This window comes from Capra hircus, chromosome 19 (assembly GCF_001704415.2).
Source record: "Capra hircus breed San Clemente chromosome 19, ASM170441v1, whole genome shotgun sequence".
In the NCBI taxonomy this organism is placed as follows: Eukaryota; Metazoa; Chordata; class Mammalia; order Artiodactyla; family Bovidae; genus Capra; species Capra hircus.
Genome location: NC_030826.1, coordinates 17,362,655 through 17,387,457, shown reverse-complemented (window position 1 = coordinate 17,387,457; position 24,803 = coordinate 17,362,655). Strand labels below are relative to the sequence as shown.

At 49.0% G+C, this 24,803-nt stretch overlaps 2 protein-coding genes across 2 annotated transcripts in view; both read left to right on the top strand.

Moving 5' to 3' along the window:
- The window catches only part of PSMD11 (proteasome 26S subunit, non-ATPase 11), a 29,796-nt gene extending 13,631 nt beyond the window's left edge, over window positions 1–16,165 (top strand). The window contains exons 4-14 of the mRNA XM_018064243.1: window positions 757–828; window positions 1,227–1,284; window positions 4,251–4,445; window positions 8,523–8,667; window positions 9,587–9,647; window positions 11,396–11,458; window positions 13,083–13,208; window positions 13,688–13,723; window positions 13,981–14,032; window positions 14,331–14,473; window positions 14,594–16,165. Coding sequence (XP_017919732.1) covers window positions 757–828; window positions 1,227–1,284; window positions 4,251–4,445; window positions 8,523–8,667; window positions 9,587–9,647; window positions 11,396–11,458; window positions 13,083–13,208; window positions 13,688–13,723; window positions 13,981–14,032; window positions 14,331–14,473 — 951 coding nt within the window. The 3' untranslated portion in view covers window positions 14,594–16,165. The remainder of the gene's footprint in view (window positions 1–756; window positions 829–1,226; window positions 1,285–4,250; window positions 4,446–8,522; window positions 8,668–9,586; window positions 9,648–11,395; window positions 11,459–13,082; window positions 13,209–13,687; window positions 13,724–13,980; window positions 14,033–14,330; window positions 14,474–14,593) is intronic.
- Window positions 20,041–24,287, top strand: CDK5R1 (cyclin dependent kinase 5 regulatory subunit 1). The gene is made up of 2 exons (XM_018064242.1): window positions 20,041–20,176; window positions 20,489–24,287. The coding sequence occupies exon 2, from the start codon at window positions 20,625–20,627 to the stop codon at window positions 21,546–21,548; it is 924 nt and encodes a 307-aa protein (XP_017919731.1). The 5' UTR covers window positions 20,041–20,176; window positions 20,489–20,624; the 3' UTR covers window positions 21,549–24,287.

Below are 24,803 nucleotides of genomic sequence, written 5' to 3'. Positions count from 1 at the left end.
AGTCAGCTGGGCCTTTTGAATCTTAAAAGCAACTGTTGGAAGAGTAAGACACTTGTGCCTAGACTGAGAATTTCTCCCCTTTATGACTGATATAGTCATATGAACACATTACTGTTACTATTCAGGGAGAAATTTCTGCTTTAAAAATGTCTCAGCCATTATAGAACTAACTCTGCATTCCAGAACTGCATATGTAGTCTGGGTCCCTCCTGGGAAAGTAGATGAGGAATCTTGAAGACAAAGCTCTTTTCCAAAGGAGCACAGTCTAAGCACAAATATACTCTGTGTGTAAAAAGCCAAGTTGATTTTCCAGTATGCTATACATATTGAGCGGAGAAGGCAATGGCAACCCACTCCAGTACTCTTGCCTGGAAAATCCCATGGGCGGAGGAGCCTGGTGGGCTGCAGTCCATGGGGTCGCAAAGAGTTGGACACGACTGAGTGACTTCACCTTCACCTTTCACTTTCATGCATTGGAGAAGGAAACGGCAACCCACTCCAGTGTTCTTGCCTGGAGAATCCCAGGGATGGGGGAGCCTGGTGGGTTGCTGTCTATGGGGTCGCACAGAGTTGGACATGACTGAAGCGACTTAGCAGCAGCAGCATACATCTTGAGATACTATGATCAAGGCATGCTCCTGAGACAGTAAACATGGATAGTAATGCATAAGGAGGAAATGACAGCTGTTCCCCCGAGCAAGGCTTGTGGGAAGAACGTGAGGACATAATGTTGCATATACTCTCTCCCTGTTGCAGGTCGAGTTGTGTTTAGAGTGCATCGAATGGGCCAAATCAGAGAAGAGAACTTTCTTACGCCAAGCTTTGGAGGTATGTGCCTGCGTTAGTACTGATCTCAGGTCTCTAGACGTTTGACAGACTGTGAATATAAATAACACCATCCTGATCAAAAGTATTTTCAGCAGCTTTGTATTATCTGTGCACCCAAAATGGTGAGTAGTAGACCTGCTCGTGTGAATTACTCTGGTTGAAGCTTTGATACAGACTTGCTGCTTGGCTCAGAAAAGTAAGCAGCAACGTGGTTTAGTCACTGGCTATAATAGGAGATAATATCATGGGCTAGATGATTTTTTTTTTAGGCTGAATTTGATGCTATCATCAGGACTTGAATATTCAGCAGTAACAGTTCTGTGACTGTCAATCTTTGATTTCTTTCTTTGGCTTTTTTTCTCCCTTTTCCATCAGTCAATGCCTTTTCTCTTTCCTAGGCAAGACTGGTGTCTTTGTACTTTGATACCAAGAGGTACCAGGAAGCATTGCATTTGGGTAAGTAAGCTGGTGGAAGCTAGTAAAGTGTCTTAGCTGGCTCTGTGTATGTGTGTGTGTGCGCATACTCAGTCATATCCGATTCTTTGCGACCCCATGGACTGTAGCCCACCTGGCTCGTCTGCCCGTGGAATTTTCCAGGCAAGAATACTGGAGCATTGCCATTTCCCCCTCCGTCTTAGCTAGTTAAATGAATGTATTCTGAACCTGGGTACTCTTATTAGTTATGTATTAATAATTTATATTCTGCCTATATCTTAGAAGATTTAAAGTGGCTTACAATTACTGAATCTGTCATGGAAAAATGGCATTTAGAAGTTCTAAGAAACTATCTGTCAACATTAGAGAACAAAAAGGTGAAACTGCAAGTATTTATTGACCGTTAAATTTACTATATCTGTTTATAATTATCATTAAAATAAATTTTAAAGATCAAAAAATTAACTGGATGTCAATACATACAGGAAACCTAAAGTGGGCCAGCTAAAGGCTTCTTTTGGCCTTTAAGCACCCTAAAATCTTTGCCTGCTGCTTTTAAAAAAATTAATGGATATAGCTGGACTATTTTCTCCAGGTGGAAGAACATGACTTTCATGATGTATTAAGTTGAAAAATTGCCAGTATGTAATTCTTATCCTGCAGAAGTGCTATTTTCATATGGTTCTAACAAGTAGCATTAAAAAAAAAAAACTGCTTTAATAGAGATATAATTCACAGACCATAAAATTCACCCTTTGAAAGTGTACGGCCAGTGGTTTTTAGTCTATTCACAAAGTTGGGCAACTGTCACCACTACCCGATTTCAGAACATTTTCATCACCCTAGAAAGTAACCTTGGATCCATCAGTTGTCACTTCCTGTTAATCCCCCATTCGTTCTCTCTGTGTGCCCATCATCCCAAGGCAATCACTAATTAGTTTTTGCCTCTGTAGATTTGCCTTTTCTGGACATTGCACATAATGGAAACACACAGTGTATGGTCTTTGTGATTGGCTTCTTTCTCTAGCATGCTTTCAGTGTTCATCTATGTTGTAGCATGTAGCAATGCTTCATTCCTTTTTATTGCTAAATAATACTCCATTGTACTATATTATCCCTTCATCAGGTTGATGGACACTGAGATTGTTTCCACTTTTTGGCTATTATGAGTGCTGCTATAAACAGGTTTTCTGTGGACATGATTTGCTTTTGGGTATATACCCAGGAGTAGAATTCCTGGAATATAGTGACTCTCTTTAGCTTTTGAGGAACAGCCAAACTGCTTTTTAAAGTGGCCACACCATTGTCCATTCTCACCAGCAATGTATGAGGAGAGTTCCAATTTCTCTGCACCCTCACCAACACTTGCTGATATTGTCTGTTTTTAACTTTAGCCATCCTAGTGGGTGTGAAGTAGTATCTCATATTGGTTTTGACTTACATTTCCCTATTGACTATGCCAAAGCCTTTGTGTGGATCACCACAAACTGTGGAAAATTCTAAAAGAGATGGGAATACCAGACCACATGACCTGCCTCTTGAGAAACCTATTTGCAGGTCAGGAAGCAACAATTCGAACTGGACATGGAACAACACACTGGTTCCAAATAGGAATAGGAGTACATCAAGGCTATGTATTGTCACCCTGCTTATTTAACTTCTATGCAGAATACATCATGAGAAACGCTGGGCTGGAAGAAGCACAAGTTGGAATCAAGATTGCCGGGAGAAATGTTAATAACCTCAGATATGCAGATGACACCACCCTTACGGCAAAAAGTGAAGAGGAACTAAAAAGCCTCTTGATGAAAGTGAGAGGAGAGTGAAAAAGTTGGCTTAAAGCTCAACATTCAGAAAACGAAGATCATGGAATCCCGTCCCATCACTTCATGGGAAATAGATGGGGAAACAGTGGAAACAGTGTCAGACTTTATTTTTTGGAACTCCAAAATCACTGCAGATGATGACTGTAACCATGAAATTAAAAGACACTTGCTCCTTGGAAGGAAAGTTATGACCAACCTAGGTAGCATATTCAAAAGCAGAGATATTACTTTGCCAACAAAGGTCCGTCCAGTCAAGTCTATGGTTTTTCCAGTAGTCATGTATGGATGTGAGAGTTGGGCTGTGAAGAAAGCTGAGCACCGAAGAATTGATGCTTTTGAACTGTGTTGGAGAAGACTTGAGAGTCCCTTGGACTGCAAGGAGATCCAGCTAGTCCATTCTAGAGGAGATCAGTCCTGGGTGTTCTTTGGAAGAAATGATGCTAAAGCTGGAACTCCAGTACTTTGACCACCTCATGGGAAGAGTTGACTCATTGGAAAAGACTCTGATGCTGGAAGGGATTGGGGGCTGGAGGAAAAGGGAATGACAGAGGATGAGATGGCTGGATGATATCACTGACTCGATGGATGTGAGTTTGAGTGAACTCCGGGAGTTGGTGATGGACAGGGAGGCCTGGTGTGCTGCAGTTTATGGGGTCGCAGAGTCGGACACGACTGAGCAACTGAACTGAATGACTAAATTAATGATGTTGAGCCTGGGGAAGAAAAGGGGTATTTGGAGAACATTAGTATATCCTAATCTCTTTGCTTTCCCCACCAACCCTAGTGCCTCATGTTTCTTGTGCAGTCTTAGGATTATTGGACAGGCATAGAGTGAGATCAAGTGCCTGTCTGAACTGGATAAGTAATTTCAGCATTTTCTGGGTGGGGATTCCCACTTTATTTGAATCTTAGGAGTAAGCTCATAGCATTTTTGGCTGTAATGTCTTGTATGCAGAAAGGTTTCAAACAGATTTGTGTTTCTCTTTTGGAAAACAACTCCTTAGCAGAAAATTTAAATCTTGTGAATAGATAACCTCTTTTATAGTTCAGGCAGGTTTCTTTATCCTGAGTGTTCTTATAAGGGTGAGAGAGGTAAATAGTACGGTATTAAAGTATTAAGATTGTAGCTAACAAAGGGGTATCTGTGTTTTCTTTCTCTAGGTTCTCAGTTGCTTCGGGAGTTGAAAAAGATGGATGACAAAGCCCTTTTGGTGGAAGTACAGCTTTTAGAAAGCAAAACCTACCATGCCCTGAGCAACCTGCCAAAAGCCCGAGCTGCCTTAACCTCTGCTCGAACCACAGCAAATGCCATTTACTGCCCCCCTAAATTGCAGGCCACCTTGGATATGCAGTCAGGTAACACCCTTAGAAACTCATGTGATGTTTTCTTAAAGCTCGTCTTACCTCACAGGTGGAAGGAATGGGGAGTTGGGACTGAAGAGTAAAATTGGTTGTTTTGGCTCAGGTTTCCTCACGGAAACCAGTTGGAAGGCTACCCCTCTACCTAGCTGCCCCCCATCCTCTTCACTTGCTATGAACTGCCTAAATTATATTAAGAACTTGCTTATCTGTGGTTGAACAGGCAAGCTGATTGTTGGCACCAGCATCCTAGAGAGGTCTCATTTAGGTTTTAGAAAGCTCTTCCTTCTCTTCCATCTTTGTCAGTTACTCAGGATGGTAACTGAGTATCACTTCTTTCCAGGACTGGACTAACCCAAGTGTCTTGACAGTTGGAGACCTTTGTAAAGCATGCTGGACTTTTCTAAAGGACCTCATATCAAGGCTGAGGAAAGGACTCCACCCCCAACCCCCACCCCTACAGGAGAGTGTAGTGAATTGCCTTCTTATGGAGTGTGGTAATTGGGCTGGCAGGCCATGGATTGGCAGTAGATACTTGTAGTCAGCAGCTTTTATTAGTAATGGTTTATTATCATTGTTGAAGGGTGTTGGGATTGGAGGCAGAGGACTAGTTTAAGGCAGAGGACTAGTTTAAGGCCTGGTGTTACCTCTTTGCAATCTTTGTTTTCATGTAAAATTGTAAGAGGGAGATAACAGCTCCCAGGTGCTTGCCTCTCAGGTATTGTAAATGTCAGTTGGCATGTTTTGTCATTCAGGTGAAGAGCAGAAGCTCTAGAAAATGGCTTTTCTAGGTTGAAATTTTAGTTTTGCGAATTTCTAGCTGTGTGATTGGGCAAGTTACTTAATTTATCTTTGGTTCATCCTAAAAATGGTGATGATAATTGTACCCCCTTACAGGATGGTGGTGAGGAGTAGATGAGATGATGAATGTAAGCTCTTATCACAGGACCTTGCTTTGACCAAAATTGGCACTTTCCTTAAGCTCTTTCCTCATGGTCAGGAGATGAACTTGCATCATGTTTCTCAGAGCAGATAGAGGCCATTTTTATGTGCACCTTCTTTATTTCTCTCTCCTCCCTAGAATTTGTATCACTGTCTGTTTTTACCCGTTATTAAGTGTGATCCTTCTGCCTGCCTTTATAAAAGTCTTCAGTTTTCCAAGTCCAGTTTTTTGTCTCCACTGGGATCTTCCTCTCAGTCTTTGAACTACCCCAGCTGAAAAATCACAGTCCTTTGTCCTTTTAAAATTTCTGTCTTCTCCTTTTCAGTCAAGCTTATTGGAAAAGCTGGAAGAATATCATTACTTTGGTGTCTTTTGATTCGTTGCAAGACAGTTAATGCCCTGTAATCTCTGACTTTCGTGGAGATTGGACACTGCTGAGCACTCCAGGCTTCTCTGACAGCAGTGTCTCCTCGGCTCTCCTCCCTTGACTTGTCCTCAGTCTCTCTTCCCTCTGTCGTCTCTCGAGTGTGGGTGTTCCTCAGTGTTGTTTTCTTAGTCCTTTTCTCTTCCTGGTCTCCCTTTCTCCTGTCTCATCTCATATTTTCCCGTGGCTTTAGTTACTGCGTAACACACAAATGGCCTCCTCATCCAGATTTCTGGTAGCTTCTCTGTCCCGAATTCCATACCTAAATGTTCTGTAGATCTGAATCTCAGCACATCAGAACCCAAAATTATTATTTAACTCTTCCCCTCAAACTCTTCTTTTCTACATTTCCTATTTTCATTAGTGGTATAATTACTGACTCAGGTGTTCAGGCTGTTCTCTTTGGAGTGGTTTGGATTCCCTTCCTCTTCTTCACCCTTCGTGTCCAGTCAGTCACCGGATGAGGTTGAGTCTGTCTCTACGTCTGCCTTTTCTTTTCCATCTCTGCAGTCACTGCTCTCATGAATGCCGTTGGACCACTGGCATGGTCTTTTCACTGCCCTGAACATCCCTGTCACTTCCCGATCCATCTTGCTTACTGGCCTCATTTTTTTGGAAACACGAATCTGCTCATGTAAATCCAGTGCCTCTGCATTATCCTCTTCTAACAGTGCATTCCAAAGGAAGGCATTCTTTCTGCGCTCATCTATGGTTTCAGGCCTAGGCACCAAATGACTTCCTGTGCTCTGCTTTTGTGTATTCTCTGCCTGGAATTCCCCTTTCCGTCTTGTCCCCTTGACAAAGTCCTGTGCATCCTTCTAGATCCAGCTTGCATGTCTCCTTTATAAACCCTGAGTGCCTTCTTCACTTTGGACTTCCCTGTGAAATGTGTATTCTTTGGTATGTATTACGATACTAATCTCCTGTCTGTTTTGATGACTGCTGTGAGACTCTGAGCTGCTTCAGCACCTTATTCATGTTTATTTCCTCTATAACAGCTATATCACTGCTTGGCAAATGGTGGGCCCTTGTTAATATTGGTGTTGAATGAGTAACAGGCTAGTTTTTTGTTTTTTGTTTTTTTAAAAGTCCTGTGCCAGTTCCGATGGTTATAGTCCTCATGTGGTGTACATTTGCTAATGTGTTTGAGAATGCAGTATACCAGTTCTTGGGCCTTATTTTACTTTTTTTTTTTTAATACCAGTCTTATTTTTCATCTGGTCTATTCTAGCTTTAGACGGGGAGGAAAGGAAAATGGGCATTTGTCTCATTGAATTTGGCAGTGTTAATAATAGTTTGCTGGATATTTTTGAGGGACATCTCCTTGGCTACAGAGCAGGGTGGGTTTTCTCCAGGCCCCTGTGTGCTTAGTTGCTCAGTCGTATCTGACTGTGTGCAACCCCATGGACTGTTTCTAGCCAGGCTCCTCTGTCCATGGGGATTTTCCAGGCAAGAATACTGGAGTGGGTTGCCATGCCCTCCTCCACGGGATCTTCCCAATGAAGGGATCGAATCCAGCTCTCCCTCATTGCAAGCAGATTCTTTACTGTCTGAGCCACCAGGGAAGTCCCCAGGCCTCTATAGTTAAGTATAAGGGCCTGATTCCTGTGGCTGCTAAACAGGAGGCTTTCTGGGTAAAGTAAAAGCCCTGGGTATGGCACATACCACTCAGTAGTGGTTATCAAGTAGAAGTTCCCAACTGGTGTGCCAGGCACACAGGTATATGACAGGTGAGTCGGAAACATGGATCCCCTGGGGTCATATATGAGCAGTTTCATCCTTTTACTCCAGAATACTGAGTACTTTCTTCTGCACTTTGCTGTGAAAAAAATGGGGAAGTTCTGAGGTGGACACATGGATGGGGCTGAGGCAGGGTTAGAACTGATACAGAGAATCTTAGGCTTAGATGCCTTTCAAGCTAGAAAGTACTATTTTTCATGTCATCCCAAGTGATAGCATAGGTTGGTAATAATTGCAGGTTCAGTCAAAGTTAGGCTTATTGGGAGCAAGCCAGCTTCTAAACAGCAGAGAATTGGTTAGATAAAAATAAGTAGCATATTAACCTAAAGAAATACTGCTTAACTGTGTACAGTTAGGTTCATGAATTTGGCATTATATGAAATTCATGTATTGACTGCATCACAGCAAAAGTATATCTATAAAATTGTAAATGACCAGTATCTGGAATGAGACTATATAAGAGGTTGGATTTTTTTTTTTTTCCCCTCTCATGAAAGCTGCTTAAAAATACCAAGCTTAGAAAAGTTATCAGAAAGAAATGGTTGATGTTATTAAAGCCAGTAATTTGGGCAGAGCAGGGAGAGATGTTTGGGTCGCCTTTCTGACTTGTGAAGATAATGTCATGGAGAGAGAGCATGGCCTGTCCAGTGGTTCCAAAGGATGGTGGGACTGCTGTGGTGAAGAGACGCATGAGGACCATATGTGGCTTTTAGGATCCCCTTTAGTTGGGTCTCTAACTTGTTTGGGATTAATATTGGCAGATGATTGAACTGGGAGTTCAAAGACCTGGGCTCTAATCTCAGCTTTGCCACTAGATGGCAGTGACTTTGGGCAGGTCTTTTATTCTTCCCTGACCACATCAATAAGTAGATGAGGTTGGGATAGATTTTTGAGGCCCTTCTCAGCTGTGATATTTTATGGTTTTGTTACTTCATATGGTTCTTACCCTTTTCTTTTCAATGCCCAGGTATTATCCATGCAGCAGAGGAGAAGGATTGGAAAACTGCATACTCATATTTCTATGAGGCTTTCGAGGGTTATGATTCCATCGATAGCCCCAAGGCCATCACATCTCTGAAGTATATGTTGCTGTGCAAAATCATGCTCAACACGTAGGTATACATTAACTTGGGGGTATGAGCTCTCAGGTCCTTGGTCTAAGATTTTCTGCCATGTCAGGATAGCTTGGGCAGGGAGATCGGCCAGTTACAGAAGCAGTGGCTGCCACCTTGTGGGGTGCATAAGGTGGAGTGGGAGGATCAAAGCTAATCTAGAGCACTCTTCCTTCCTAGTCTTTTAGAACTGGGGAGACAGATTTGAGAAATATCCTTCCCAGCCCCTTGGAGTGTTCTCCTCAGCGTGCAGTTCTGTCCAGAGAGTTGCTGAGCACTGGGCAGAGGGCCGGGAAATGGCTTATAGAGCAGCACCAGCCACTAAGCCTCCCGGAATGGGGGGTGGCAGGAGAGGTTAGGGAAAGGCTTGAAAAAGGGCGACAGCGCCAAGTGTGGGCAGCTCGATGTCTCGATGTTTTATAAAGAATTCTACAGAATTTTTCCACTTTTCTTTTTTGGGAATACATGAGATACTGACTGGGATTCTTTTTTGGATCTTGGGATTAAACAGAGCTTGTGTTTTTATAAGATCTGTTATACTGGGATTTGATCTATAAAGTCATTTTGCATAGCTTTTTTTTTTTTTTTTTTTTTTTGGCTACGCTGTGCAGCCTGTGGGATATTTCCCCAACCAGGGGTTGAACCTGGGGCCACAGCAGTGAAATTAGGACTCCAAGTCCTAATTATTGGACTGCCAGAGAAGTCCCACTAGGCCTTTCTTTTTTAAGTTGAGTTTTTCTGCTTTTCAGCAGTGAGCCCAGAGTGGAGAAAGCCTCGCTCCTATGGTGTGAGGGGTGTATGGATTTACAGGTGGGGGTTGATTACCTCTGTGGGCAGAGTCTTTTCACAGAAGAAATTTGCCTAAAAATAGAAACATAGCATCCTAGAGCAATTGACCAAGTCTGTCTGTTTTTTCTAGCCCAGAAGATGTCCAGGCTTTGGTGAGCGGGAAGCTTGCACTTCGGTATGCAGGGAGGCAGGTAGGGGACGCCTTGACTGCAGTTTCGATCTCTGCTCACTCTGAGTGTGTGGTCAGTCACGGTGTTCACTGATCCCGTGCTCTTCAGGTCGCCGTTCTGCTTTTCATTCTGCCCTCCCCCGCTTATGTTCGTCAAGCTCCTTTAGCATAATTCCTGTACTGTTAGTTCTGGGCCTGAAAAGTCAGTGTTTGGTGCTCTTGTGGGTATCAGGTGGTTTGAGGAACTTAACTCAGAATTGAACTGTAGCATTTATAGTGGGTAGGTTGCATTTGGCTTCAATCAGAAAGTATATCTCCTATGAGCTTGGCTTGAAAATTGAATGTATGGAATACTACTCTTTAAGACAGTGGAGCTGGGTAAGGTCAGGTGCACATGTCCTTCAGAGAGGTTGGGTTAGATTACCTGGTGCAGAAACTAGGATTGATGGCTCACTTGAGGGCTTCTCACATCCATACCTTTCCACTCATTTCCTGAGTTTGGGTGGTTGGTAGCCCTGTGTGAGATGCCTTTTATGCCTGAGCGGGTAAGAGTGCTCTGTGTAAAGGTGATGTCTCAGATGTGTGCATCATCACTTCTTTGTATTTTGCTTGATTATCATTAGGAAGTAAAAGTAATCTTTCTAGGTTTTGAGTGCAGTTGTATCTACAGAAACATTGGCCATCTCACTATATCTTTGACGGAATGTCCACTGCAGATGATCTCTTCCATCTATACAAATGGCCCTGATTGACTTTTCATCAGAAGAAGTTTCAGATCAGCTCCTCATTTTGACCAAAAGGATATTGGTTATTACCGTAATGAAAGACTCACTGTCATATCTAGAATTGGAGTTAAGGAGGTGGGCCAAGAGAGGTGAAGTGTCCAGAACACAAGGGCAGGTAACTAGTACTGGTGAAGTCAGACTTTGAGCTTGGGTCATCTGGCTCTGAGTTTCAGGCTGTTCTCATCATTTTTCAGTCTGTAGGACAGATCCTGGGAACAGACTCTACTAATGATGAGTTTTGCATCATTTTTAAAGTGTGCTGTAGAAGACACTACCTTCCTTGTTTAAGTACAGAGGCTGGTACCAGAGGAGTTCCTTCTTGTTCTTTGTATCTTGATGACAGTTTTCGAGCAGGAGTCGGGCCCACCTCTCAGATGATGAATGTTGTAGATTTCTTGCTGAGTGCAGACTTACTAGCTTGGTCAGGTGTCTTGTATAACCAGATTAGAGGTTGCCCCTCAACTGTTGATTATACCTTCATCACTCTGGGGTTTTAACATTCAGTGTAATATGTAGAGTTTTGATGCCTCAATCCCAATGAAAGTAAATCTTGGCTTATGTCCTGCACCAAACCCAGCAGAGTGAGTTTTGATAAAGCACAAGGTGTGATCAAGTCTCAGGGCAGGAAGGCACCTGGCCGGGGGTGTAGGTAGGGAATCTTGGAGGAGGGGGAAAGAATTCACACCTCTCTGGCCATTTTCCCTTTTAGCTTCTCATCTTTGGAGAATGCTTTATCAAAGCCTTTCTTTCGGGAAAACTTGGTGCTTCCTGGTGTCTTCATGTCACTTCTGCTTTTGGAGGGAAACTGGCACACAGTGGTACTCTATTCCTCTGGCTTCTCTTCCAGGCCTCTGGAGAAGAAAAGTCATGGGGCAGGTTCTTCCTTCCAGCCAGGAGTTGTGTGGATGAATCACGTTTCTTATGACCTATGGAGATGTGAGTGTGCGGGATAGATCACTGTCACTTTTTTTCTCTTTATTCTTAGACAGAAGCATTAAAATGTGTGGCTCAGGCAAGCAAGAACAGATCACTGGCAGATTTTGAAAAGGTAAGCATGGTATTGGGTTGCTAGGGAACCAGGTGGAGAGGAGGGGCATTTAAGTACCTAAAATGTTTTTTCATCTTTAAATGCTTGCAGTTTCACAGGAAGTTGTAAAGATAGTACAGGGCGATCTCAGGTCCCATTCACCCAGTTTTCCCCAATGGTTGCATCTTAAATATCGTACAGTATCAAAACCAAGAAGTAGAGACTTGGTGGTCCAGTGGCCAAGACTCCCAATGCAGGGGGTCCAGGGGGCCCAGGTTCTATCCCTGGTCAGGGAACTAGATCTGTGCCATAACAGAGACCCAGTGCAGCTAAAATAAACAAGTAAACATTAAGGAGCCCAGAATTAACAACTCTTCTCCCCACCCCCAAGAAGTAGTTAAGCACTTCTGTACAGTGAAACTTGAGTTGTGAGATCTCGTTTATATACAGTACATTTCAGTTTCAAAAAGTTTTGTCATTGTTCTTGCACTTGATTTTTCACAACAAATCTATTACCTCCATTTTATGCTTGGGGAAGCTGGGATTTAAAGAGAATGCCTGAGTTGCATAGCTCACTTGCATCAGGGTCTGACACAGGCACCGCGTGACGTGGTCTTAGATGTTCCTTCAGCTCCAGAAATGCCAGGTTTGCCTCTCCTCTGTGGACATCGGTTGTGATGTGTGTGCATCTGGGCTGAAAGACTCTTCCTTAGGATGAAATTCTAGGCTTACTTAGCCTCCTATGCCTTTTGCTCAATGTTTGCGAAGGTTTGGAAAGGGAGAAAAACCTGTATAAGCAGTAGGGTGAGACTTATACTTTTCTGAGTCTCCTTCCTGTTAATCTGAGTATAAAGACCAACTTAATAAAAACAAACCTAGATCGAGGAAGAAAAACAGAAACTAGACATTGTGGCTCTCTGACTGTCCCCAAGGTTCATCATCTTCCTTGAGGTTTCTTGTCAATTTCATTTCCTTACTTGGCTTGATTTGCTTGCTTCCCTTAACACATTAAAGCACAGCTAAATGAGGCGGGATACTGAAGAATATTATTAAAGATAAATAGATCACATACATGAATAAACAAAGAGTTCAGATAATTTTATCCCCAAATTTGGATGGAACATTTCTAGCAGGGGTTTAAAAAAAGGACCACGATCAGATATTTGGGAAACACTAGGGCTAACAAAATTAGAAAGGGCCTTTGTTTTCTGGTACCTGCAGCTATATTGTGCTGATATTCCTTATAAAACCCTAAGAGCTAGCTGTGGAATTCAGCATTTCCCATTATTTAGCATCAGAATTGCCCCGCTCCCACTGCCTTGGAGGCTGTGTTTGTTCTGTGAAACACATATTGAGAACTGCTTGTGCAGTGAATTTGGCTTGTAAGCCGAGCTGCTCGTGGGGCTTGCGTGGTTTGAGTGGTCAGTGTGAGGCTTTCAGACAGAAACATGGTGTCTAGGGTAGGCTCCATCTTTCATTTCCTTGTGTTCCTTGTCTTCTGCCTCCATGGCGGTTCCTTCATTTCTGCAAACCCTCCAGGCCTCTTGGGTCGAGCATGTAATTACAGGGCCAGCACAGTCTGTAGGAAGCCGCAAGTAGCGTGGCTTTCAGCCCTCCTCTGTGCCCTTCTCCACTCTCTTGGCAGGCCCTGACAGACTACCGGGCGGAGCTCCGGGACGACCCCATCATCAGCACACACTTGGCCAAGCTGTATGATAACTTACTGGAACAGAACCTGATCCGAGTCATCGAGCCTTTTTCCCGAGTACAGGTAAGAACCTCCTGGGGACTCCAGCTCTTCTCTGGTGGGAGGGGGTTTCTAGCTCGGCTTCTTCACTGTTGCACCTTCCCTTCCCACACTCATCCAGATGGGAACTCGCCACCAAGGGTGTGCCTGGGAGTAGGCAGGAGACCCCCTAAGAGCTTTGGATTTTTATGACAGGGAACGAGAGTTGAGGAGAGGGATGGTGTGGGGTGGAGGCTGGTGGGGTCGTCCCTGCTTGTTTTCGGTGCAGTCTCCGCCCTGCTCTTGCAGTCACCGTGTATGTGGTAAATGCTGTCTCCTCTGGGCTTGTGGGACAGGAGTATGGTCATTGTAATGACGCAGGGTAGGCAGATGGACCAGGCACGGGTAAAGAGGATCTGGCCCTGACATTCAGCTGGGATCCAAGATAGAGCACTACCCTCATCCCAGTATTAGAGGCAAAAGTAAAACTTCCCGTGTTGGTGTCTTTTTACCTTTTCTTTTAGATCGAACACATATCTAGCCTCATCAAACTCTCCAAGGTAAGGAGTCCTGAGCTTGTCTGGAGGGTGGGGATGGGAAAGGGCACACGTGGAGGGGCTGCTGTTGACACCTACCAGGCCTTATTGCAAAGCTCCCCAACCTGCTGCTCAGTGGGGACTGGGGGCCATGGGCTCAGAGTGGAGCTGCAGTGTTGCTGTTTCAAGCCACTTGCCCTAGGACCCTTTTATACAAGACTTTTGTGTCACTTTGCTGTCAGTAGATGGCTGATCCCCTTAATCATGTGCTTTGATTTTAGGCCGACGTGGAAAGGAAATTATCACAGATGATTCTTGACAAGAAATTTCATGGTGAGTAGCAGCCATACAGGCGAGGGGGCTGGTGGAGGTGATGAAGTGGTGAGGAGGCATCATGCTCTTGTTGATGTTGGACGACGATGCTCTGTTGTTTCCCTTGGTGGTGCCCTGGGATCCTTGCCCCTCATCCCTGTGATGAGAGCGTATAATAAACATGCACAAATGGAACAGGAGGGTGACTTTGTTGCCCCTCCTTTCTGGAGAAAGTGAGGCAGCTAGGGAGCGGGCTGCATTTTCAGTGCTTGTGTGTCTAATCCTTGCTTTTACCTGGGTTCGCTTGTGTTTCCTGCAGGGATCTTGGACCAGGGGGAGGGTGTCTTGATTATTTTCGATGAACCCCCAGTAGATAAAACGTATGAAGCTGCTCTGGAAACAATTCAGAACATGAGTAAAGTGGTGGATTCCCTCTACAACAAAGCCAAGAAGCTGACATAGGTGAGTGCTGGCGCCGGGTCCGGCCCGGGCAGCGCTGTCTTCTGCCTGCTGAGACTGAACGCCTCCCGGTGGCCTCGTGGGCGGCTTCCCCAATTGACACTGCTCTGTCTTCTCTTGCAGAGTTGGATCTGTAGCGGTCCTTTGGAGAGTGTGTGTGGCGGGAGAGTGAAACCTTTGGGGAAAATGCTAGGAGATTCTTTTTTCTTTCTGTTCTACTTTTCGCTCGGAAAGTTTTTAAATCCTCATTTGGTGCATCTGTATTCCAGCTGATAGGTGTGCCAGTTTTCATGTAATCTTTACTGGCCCGACTTGGGAGTGGGGAAATTGCTTAAAAAAAAAAGAAAAAGAAAAAAAAAAGGTTATTCTAAATAAAAGGAAAAAGGCTTACACTACCTAAAGCTGTGCTCTCTGCCTCCCGGGAGAGGGCCGCCAAGCCAGGCGCTCCACCAGCCACCGGGGCTCCTAACCCACCCGCTGGGCGTCACCTTGCCTCTTCTTCCGAATTGGGTGTTTGCCTGACCATCAAAGCAACGACTTTTTATTCTGTTTGTACCGAACCAAAACAAACAACTGTGTATAGACTGCTCTTTTCTTTTTTATTTGAAAATGAGGCGTTTCGGTGTTCTGTCCCCTGCCATACGGCCCGTCCGCCTGCCCTTCCCCAACAGTGGCCCCAGCAGACTGGCCGAAGGTCCCGCCGCCGCCACCGCAGCAGCAGCAGCGCCTGCACGGCTCCGCGCAACCCGGGAAGGAATGGGACGTGGCTGGGAGCTCGTGCCCACCGTGGCCGCACGGGGAGCAGTGTGGGCCCTCAGGGGCCTGCTGTGCATGTGGCTCTTTTTAACACAGTAAACTAGATTAGACGTCAGTGTTTTAATTGCCCCCCTCCTCTGCTCTTTTCTGTCTCTCCCTCCTTCTCGCCCCGGCCCTCCCCAGCCAGACGACCACCCCATATCTCCTTCCCTTCCTTCTCTGCCCCCAGGGGAGGCAGGCTGTCTGAAACCCTTCAGCTTCTCTTCCCGTCCCACCGCTCCTCTCCTGCTGTCAGATGGATTTATTCCTTTTTTAAACAGTGAACGTTGGAAATGAGACTGTGGGGTGTGGGTTTTTTTTTTCCCTCCTCTGGATTTTTGTTGTTGGGTTTTTGAGCAACCTCATGTCCCCCTCCCAGGGAGCGTCTTTATTTACCTCTTAGAAATGGGACGGATGGGAGGTAGAGCACTGTTTTCCGCATGCTTTGTCTTACGGTGAGATTATATAGCAAGGCTTTAATGCCATTTCGGCAGGTAAGCTTCTGCGCCTCTGTTGTGCTCAGCTGTATTCTCTTCTTCCTCTCATTTCCTCTCTCCCCTCTTTCTTCCTCTCCCCCTCCTCCTGCCTTCTTCCTTCCTGCTGCCTTCCTTTTATCTTTCTTTCCCTTTCTCAGATTATCCTTCCAGGTTTTCGTAATAAATTTATATTTTGTAAAAGGATTTTGTTGTACCAGGTTTTGCATCCTCACTGAATCTGACTGGCTTTTATTTTCCTCTCCAAAATCAGGTTTCTGTTCTCACCATCTTTCCCCATCATGTCCAGTCACTGTTTTGGTTTTGGCACCATCAATATCAAATGTACAAACGGTTCTTGCTAACCAACACCAGGTATATCTGATGTTCAGATGAGTTCCAATAAAAACAATTTTTTTTTTCAAAAAGTGTCCTTTCTTGAGTGCTGGAGGGCTTCTGATCAAGTCCAGACAGGTCAGTGTAGCCCTTGAGACTGGACAGAGCTCTGTTGTCTCAAATGTGCTCCATGGGAGACCTTTAGAGCCAGGGTCATGTGGAGAAGGTTGGTCTGTGAGGTCTGAAATGGGCACAGGGGCTCAGTTATCTTTGTTTTTCCAAGGCCTCGTGGTCCAGTGAGGACATGGGGTTTGGGTTGTAATATTCTATGAACCTGTTTCCTCACCTGCACAGCAAGGATGGTGTTTCCTCTGTGGGTAGTTGTGGGAGGGTTACTTGCAGTTAACAGAAGGGCAGGTGCCTGGAGAATCCTGGCATTCAGTTGTGGTTTAGTTTGTTTTTTTTGGATCTTGTTTAAAAGCATTGATTTTCATCCTGCTCCTCAGACTCCTGTGGGACTCTGGGGCCACTGGGAGGAAGGGGTGAGCTCTAGCTGCCAACTCCAGTCCGAGCCACTCTCCGTCATATTTCAGTATGGTGTCTCTGTATAGTTTTACTTGAGGAGGAGTTGTGCTTCAATAAAGGGCTTAAAAAATGTCCCAAAGGATCCAGGGCCAGAGCAGGCGCGGGCAGCCCCGGGAGCTCGGAGCCCGTCCTCTGCTGCCGCGGTGTGTCTGCTGCCTTCCCTAGGCCCGTGCTGCCCAGTGTGGCTGCAGGCCCCGTGCGGCCGCTCAGCCCTTGAAATGTGGCTCGCTCAAGCGGGGGTGTGTTGCAAAAGCAACCAAACCAGAATACTTTGAAGAAGGTAGGAAAAGAATGAAAAGTTCATTGCTCAACTTCCTTTTTACATATGTTGAAATATTTTGTGCATTTATTAAGTTACATAAAATACACTATTAAAATTCACCTGTTTCTTTCACTTTTTAAATGTGGCTGCTAGAAAATACTGAATTAACTCGGTGGCTTGTGTTTGTGGCTCACATTACTATTACTGTTTTTCAGACAGCGCTGCTTTAGACCTCGCAGGACTGCTTCCTTTCCCAGGCCTCGATAAGCTGCATCCAGGCGCAGCTGAGAGGGTGGGGTGGCCCATGGGCTAGCCTGGGCCTGGCTCACTCACTTCGGGGCCCTCCCTGGCACTAGGCTTCGCGGTGCCAGGGCTTCCTTGTGTGTTAATGAGATACTGATGGCGTTGGGAGCGGCTGAGGCCCTTGGGTCTGAAACCCTGCTGCAGGCTAGAGTTATGTAATCTGTGCTGCCCAGAAGGGCCACTAGATGCTGCTCTGTGATGCCTGAGAGAACAAAGCACGACTTCCTCAGGAGCCAGGGCTGAGCCCGGCTTTACTGGAACCCTTTCGGGGGCTGGCTGACTGGGGCGTTGACCTCCCTTCCTTGGGAAGGGGGCATGCAGAGCATGGGAACGCTCCAGGAAATCCTAGCTCAGCAGCGCATGTCCCAAGCGGGCTGGCCCTTCCGGCAGCTAGAGACACTATAGGATAAAGAGGCTGATGGATGGGGGTGGGATCTGGAGAGCTTCCCTGCAGTTCTCTGGTGAAGAGCGGGAAGAAAACAGCTGTGCATCATTCATCTGGGTCTGCCTCCTGGGTCCTTGATTCTGCCGTTTCAGGCAGATGGTTGCTCTTCTTTCTTCGCATTTGGAGCAGTGATGGGGGCTTGAGGAGGGTGGTGGTGGGTTGGGTGAGCAGAGTGGTGTGGCTCCTCAAAACAGAGCGGGCTGCCGGGTGGACAGTGTTGTAGGGTTCTTTGGTCACAACAGCCAGTGTGCTGGCAGCGCCATCCCATTCATGCCCTGCTGCACACATGACTTCACCTCTGACACACGTGAGGAGGTTGGGATAGTTCTGCCAAGAGCTCTTTTGGAAGGTATTAGGTGAGGGCTGACTGGACAAAGGCAAGAGAGGACATGAGAGTGGCCAGGCTGGAAAAGGCCCAGGCCAACGCGAGCTTCCATCATGGTTTGGGAAATAGGATGGAGTGAAGTGGAGCTGCCCAGCATGAACTGGAATAGTTAGAACTGAAATCTGCATGTATAGGTAGCAGGGTGGATCCAGATAATTCTAAGGGGTGGATTATAGGCTTAGAAATCAAAGCATATTTGGGAAAGTGGAAAGCATTTATTCCCTGCTTAACCATCCATAATCTGAAGGGGACACAGGAAAAGCAATGTGGTCACAGGCCAAGTCAGGAGCGGGGCCTCCACTAGAGGCAGAATGAAAAAAGGTTGGGGTCCAGCTTTGCCTTACGAAGAGTCATTGGGCCAGGGACCTGGAGGAGACTGATGCTCAGCTCCATTAGAAAAGCAGGTAGGGGCTGTTCCTTGAGGAGCGTTCAGAGGGAGGGGCACACCAAGCTAAGGGCCAGCCTTTATCTTCTAAGCTAAAATGACAGCTGCTGTGGATGTTTCTAAAGAGCACCGCAAGAAGTAGCCTGAGTACCAAACATTGTGTTTCCACTATATGGCCACCCAGGCCATTATTGACAGAAAACTCTGGGTAGTACTTTAGCAAATTCTAGTACTTTCTGATGATGTAGCATTGTTGTGACACCATATTTTAATACTGCTCAGGGCAATAGGCAGAGCTGACACAGGTTGCTGGAGTGGTCTAGGCATCTCTGGACTGCCACTTCCTTACCAGGTCCAGAAGTGGTAATTGGAATTAGGATATGGTTTAAGTCTCTCTCTCCTCTTTCCCAGGTTAGTGGTCAAATCTGAGTCAATCTCTAGAACCAAACTAAAAGAGTAACAAGAAGAGCCGTTGTGAAGGATTCTTGTTCTTTGTGAAAAGTTCTTATCAGAACCAGAATTTGACTCAGAATTTAATAATTTTAGGAGCACCGAGTCTTCAATTTATGCCCGCTTAGCATGAAAAATATTTAAGTCGGCAGATTAGAGGCTGGTTGAAGCAGGTGCTTCAGTTGTACTATAACAGATAAAAAGGGCCAGTGGAAATTCTGAGGTCACATTCAGGATGGGCTCAGTATTCGTCCGTCTCTGTTGGCAGTGACCGAGCCAGGAGCCTCAGGGCCCTGTCCAGGTGTGGTGTGGGATGGCAAGTAGCTCCGTGGAACGGCCCGGAGCAGCCTACGCCTCTGGCCTATATTTCTGAGACTTACCTGGGCGCTGGGCATTGACCCGGATGGGACAACAGAGGTCTCGGAGGGAAAAGCACTCTGAACTCATGGGACAGTCCCCTCCGGATGCGCGTGGCACTGAGGCCTGCCCCCTCCCCGCCCTTGCTCCTTGAGTGCCCTAGCTTCTGTCCCCCGGATCTCGGGCATTAAATGGAAGGAGGCTACTCGGGTCCCGGCCTCCGTGGACTGTTTCTCAGGCGGCCGGGAGACGGACGCAGCCGAGGGCGCCCCCGCCGCCGGCAGCTGCGGAAGGCGCGGCGGGAACAAAGGCAGCACGTGTCTGGGCGGGGCGGCGGGCGGGGTCGCTCTCCGGCCCCGCCCAGCCCTCCCCTCCCGGCGCTCCCCACCCGGCGCTCCCCACCCGCCCGAGCTCAGCTGCGCGGTGCGCTCGCGAGTCTCACGCGGCCGGGCTGCTGCTGGCGCGGCAGCGCCGAGCGGGCGGTGAGCAGTGCGAGGAGGGGGCGGCCCCGCGGGGCGGGGCGGGGAGGTGCCGTGAGTCCTCGCCGCCAGAGTCCGGGTCCTGGATGGGGCGCGGCGAGTAAAGAGGCGCCCGGGGCTCGCGGCCGCGTCGCTGCCCGCACCGCGCGCCGCTCGTGCTGAGCACGGCGGCGGCCCCGGCTCCGGGGTGAGACCAGGCCCGGCCGGCGCGTGGGCCGCGCGCGCGCGCCCGAGAGGGAGGCCGCTGAGGTGCGCGCCGGGGCGGGCGCGGGCGCGGCGGCGGCGGCGGCGAAGGCGGCCGAGCGGGGGCGGGGCCGCAGCGCCTGCAGAACCTTGGACAGAAGCTCTCGAGCCGCCGCCGCCGCGCGCGAGCCCCGCCGAGCCCCGGGACCGCGGCGCTGAGCCGCGGCGCGCATTGCGGAAGGTGCGGAGCGCCGGAGCCACCTGCTCGGTAAGCCTGCCCCTCGGGCCGCCCGCTGCCCCCAGGAGACCGGGGCCGCGGCCGCGCGCGGTGTCGAGGCGGGGTCCCCGGCCGCCTCCGCCGGCGCCCGGGCCCCCGCGCTGCCATCCGGACCGCGGCGGGAGCGGGTGCCGGTGCCGCAGTGGAGAGGCCGGGGTTGCGGCGCGGGGACGCGGGCGGGGCCGTGTCAACCGGGGAAGGCCCCGGGCGCGGGGTTGGGGCCGCGGCCGCCGAGGCCGGGGCGGAGGAGCGCGGCGCGAGCCCCGCCTGATGCTGAGAACCATCTTGTTTTTCCCCTCACAGATCCGGAGGGGCGGCACGCGACCTCGGGAGCGCCCCCGCCTCCCCCTGGCCGCCGCGGGCTCGGTGAGCTTCTTCCCTCCAGCCGGCAGGCTGGGCGCGCAGGGGCGCGGGTCCCCGCCCGGCGCGCAGCGACACCATGGGCACGGTGCTGTCCCTGTCCCCCAGCTACCGGAAGGCCACGCTGTTTGAGGATGGCGCGGCCACGGTGGGCCACTACACGGCCGTGCAGAACAGCAAGAACGCCAAGGACAAGAACCTGAAGCGGCACTCCATCATCTCCGTGCTGCCGTGGAAGAGGATCGTGGCCGTGTCGGCCAAGAAGAAGAACTCTAAGAAGGTGCAGCCCAACAGCAGCTACCAGAACAACATCACGCACCTCAACAATGAGAACCTGAAGAAGTCGCTGTCGTGCGCCAACCTGTCCACGTTCGCCCAGCCCCCGCCGGCCCAGCCGCCCGCCCCCCCTGCCAGCCAGCTCTCGGGTTCGCAGACCGGGGTCTCCTCGTCCGTCAAGAAGGCCCCGCACCCTGCCGTCAGCTCCGCAGGGACGCCCAAACGGGTCATCGTCCAGGCGTCCACCAGCGAGCTGCTGCGCTGCCTGGGCGAGTTCCTCTGTCGCCGGTGCTACCGCCTGAAGCACCTGTCCCCCACGGACCCTGTGCTCTGGCTGCGCAGCGTGGACCGCTCGCTGCTGCTGCAAGGCTGGCAGGACCAGGGCTTCATCACGCCGGCCAACGTGGTCTTCCTCTACATGCTCTGCCGGGACGTCATCTCCTCCGAGGTGGGTTCCGACCACGAGCTCCAGGCGGTCCTGCTGACCTGCCTGTACCTCTCCTACTCCTACATGGGCAACGAGATCTCCTACCCGCTCAAGCCCTTCCTGGTGGAGAGCTGCAAGGAGGCCTTTTGGGACCGCTGCCTCTCCGTCATCAACCTCATGAGCTCCAAGATGCTGCAGATCAACGCCGACCCCCACTACTTCACGCAGGTGTTCTCCGACCTGAAGAACGAGAGCGGCCAGGAGGACAAGAAGCGGCTCCTCCTCGGGCTGGACCGGTGAGCCCGCCAGCCTGCATCATGGCTCAAGGATTCAATTCATTTTTAAAAATTTATTCTTAAATCAGATTTTGTGTACAGTATGTGTCTAGCAAAGCCACCAAGGGCCTCTCCCTTCCCACCTCCCCTCCTTGGGGTTTTCCTCTGCCCTGCCAAGAACCCTGGGCGCTTCTGAACTCCCGAACCTCGTGCAACATTCAGAAGATGTATTCAGAGCCGCCCTGGCCCCGACCTCTCACTCTGGGGAATTGAAAGGACTGACTGACCTCTGCCGCCGGCGCCCTTGCTGGACCAAGGCAGGGAAGGCGGCCCACAGCCAGGCAGCCCAGGGAGGAACTGGAGTTTCTGGTTGGAGGCCCTTTGCTGGCTCCTGTTCTGGGTCGTCTGTTCTCCCAGAGGCTCCTGGAGCTGGCCACCTGGACTGCACCGCACGCGGGCTTAGGAGGCCAAACGCCCGTGGCCCCGGGACAGCCTCTTCAATCGAGGGGAAGCCGGCCTGATGTGAAGATCATGTCCTCTAATTTGGCCATGCACGACCCTGGTTTGCTCTTTTTTCTTTTTTAGGGAGAAGGGCTTTCCTTTCGTGGAGACATGGAACCGCCCCCCACCCCCCAACCTTCCTTCATCCTCCACCCCCAGCCCTGTTGGTAGTGTTGGTTAATGAGCTGGTTTGACTCACTAAGTTCTTTCATTTTGGGTCCCGGCTCCCAAGGGGTGGGGTGATGCCAGGGACAACTCCTTTCTTGGGTGAATTTTTCATTTGAATCATGCAGCTTAGTCACCCCGTGGCGAAGGCCAGGGCAGCTGCAGGTGCCCATTGTCAACAGCCTGCCTCCCGGGCAGGTGGGGCTGCCATGCCTGGGACTGAGCAAGTGCCCATGACATTTGCGCCTGCGGAGCTGCAGGGGTTGGGGCGGGGGCAGGGACCAGGGTGATGTGGTAATGATGCACCCCTCTCCTCACCCCCTGTTGATTTAAAGCTGTTTCTAAACAGTTGAGTCTCTTCTGAAGACGAAGCCTTGTCCCAAAAGGCCCAGGGAGACAGCTGGATCTTGGAGACAATTATGAGCCGGGAGTCGAGCTCCTGACTGCCTGCTGATTCTCCCGCGGTCATTTGCAGCTGCCGGTTTGGGTCTCCACCTTCAACCTCAGTGGCTGTAAAAGAAACCCATGGTGTGTCACTTAATTTTCTTTCTGATTCTCCCAGATCGGTGGCTGGGGGCTTGGGAGAGGACCCAGAGAAGGGAACCAGCCTTCCGCGATCCCTCTGGCTTTGGGGAACAAAGACTGATGTGAAGGCCTACAGAGAATTCTCTCTTCCAGTCTCAACCCCCCAAGGGGGGCTGGAAGGGGAGGCTGGGGTGAGGGAGGCAGGGGGCCGTTTTACAGAGGATTAGCTTCCAGGTGGCTGCCGTTTCAGCACAAGCACTACTGAAATTCACATAAAAAAGAGAAAGCTGTGAAACAGGTCCCGATTTAATAGGCCCAGCGTCGAGCCTGCGGCCCCGTGGTGCTCGCGAGAGCAAGGGCCTGCCCCAAGCTGGGAGCACGGGCCTCAGCTGCGCCCCGAGGCCCATGCCGAGCCGCTCCCGGGACTGCCGGCCAGATTTACCTGCCGCGGGGCTGGAAGGAGCCCGCGGCTGCCGGCGGGGACCTCGCGTGCAGAGCCTCTTCCCCGCGGGAGTTGTCACACGGCCTGTCTGTGCGGATCCTGCTGCCGTGTGTGACCCGAGGTAGGCGGCCGGTGGGGGCGTCGGGGTCCCTGGCAGCACACAAGGGTGGTGGGGGGTGGCGTTCGGGGGCCAAGTGTCAAGAGCCGGGACCGGGGTTCTGGAGTTGCTCCTTCGTGGGCCTTGCTGGGCCTGAAACTGCGAGAATGCGCACCTGCGGAATTCCAGTTTTGTGTGTTTTCTTCTCTCTCTCCATATTTATTTTTTTAATTTATGGAGGCGGTGCAAATTTCAGGAATGGTTGGGGACTAAAGAAAGAACTCTATAGTTCCATCCATATGAAGCCTGGCGAGGTCGTCTCCTCTTGCACTGGTCATCAGTATTGTGTAAAGAATCTGATATACTTGAGTGTGCAAGCAATGAACCCATTTGACATGCTGCTATGAAGACTACTTTTAGAACAATTAAAAAAGGAAAAAACTAACCTACAAAAAAAACCCCACCCTTTATTCTTTAATTGTTGCTTTTACAGTGATATTGTGCATGCAAACCAGGAGCATTTTGTGTCTTAAGAAAAATAATCTTAGAACAGATGGCTGTGAAAATTACACCCGTGCACAGAACAAGTCACAGGAATAATAGTTCAGGATTTGGTTTTTCTCTTTTCTTGTAAAACCTGAAGGGTTGATATATTCTTTCCATGCAGTTATTAGAACTTAGTTTTGTTCTAGCAGTTGTTAAACTTGCAATGAAAAGGAAATGTGCCATTTTTTTCCCACTTGGAACTATTCTTAGCTGTATATTTGAAACTGCTAATTACACGCGTGCGATGTATGTTGGTTTTTTAGTGCAATTTCTTCTGTAGCTATTCTTTGACCAAACTGTGGGTATTGTTCATATTAATTTATATTTGTCTCATTTTTGTATGTATGCGTAGCGTGTTTGTAAGTATGTGTGGTTTATAATCTGACAAGGTCATGAAGCTCAGTTTGGCTGTAATTTAATTCCCCTCCCCTTATTTTTATTTATTTTTGTACTGTGCTGATTAAATAAAATGCACTGACCATCCATTACACAGACCGTTTGTTTTTGTGACACATCCTTCAAGAGCAGGCTGGGGGCTCATTTTTATAAAGGATTCTTGTGCTCAGAACATAATTGGATTGTGGTGTGGGGGAGGGGAGGAGGGCAGGGTTAGGGGAGAAGGCTTAACAATTGTGTTCACGGTTAAGGTGATTAGAAAGAAGCCCAGGTGAAGTCAACTTGGGTTTCTCGGCGTGGCCAGGGCAGGAGTTGGTCTCTCAAGGCCCAGGTCCTCCGACCAGGGAGGGTCAGGCCCAGGCCTGGCCTGGTAAGGGCTGGGCCCCCAAGTGTGCTGGTCTGGGCTCTGCTTGAGGCCACTGCCCCGAGGTTCCCCAGCCAGCAGGAGCGGGCTGGGTCTCTGTGGTTCAGCCCCGCCAGCCTAGCTCTGTGCAGGTTTCCAAAAGAGGAAACTCCAGCTCGCAGATAAGCAGCCTCCCCAGCCCTTAGTTGTGGCAAGGCTGGAGCCCCCTACAGGTTGCATTGCCATCGGTCTGTGCTCACTCTTG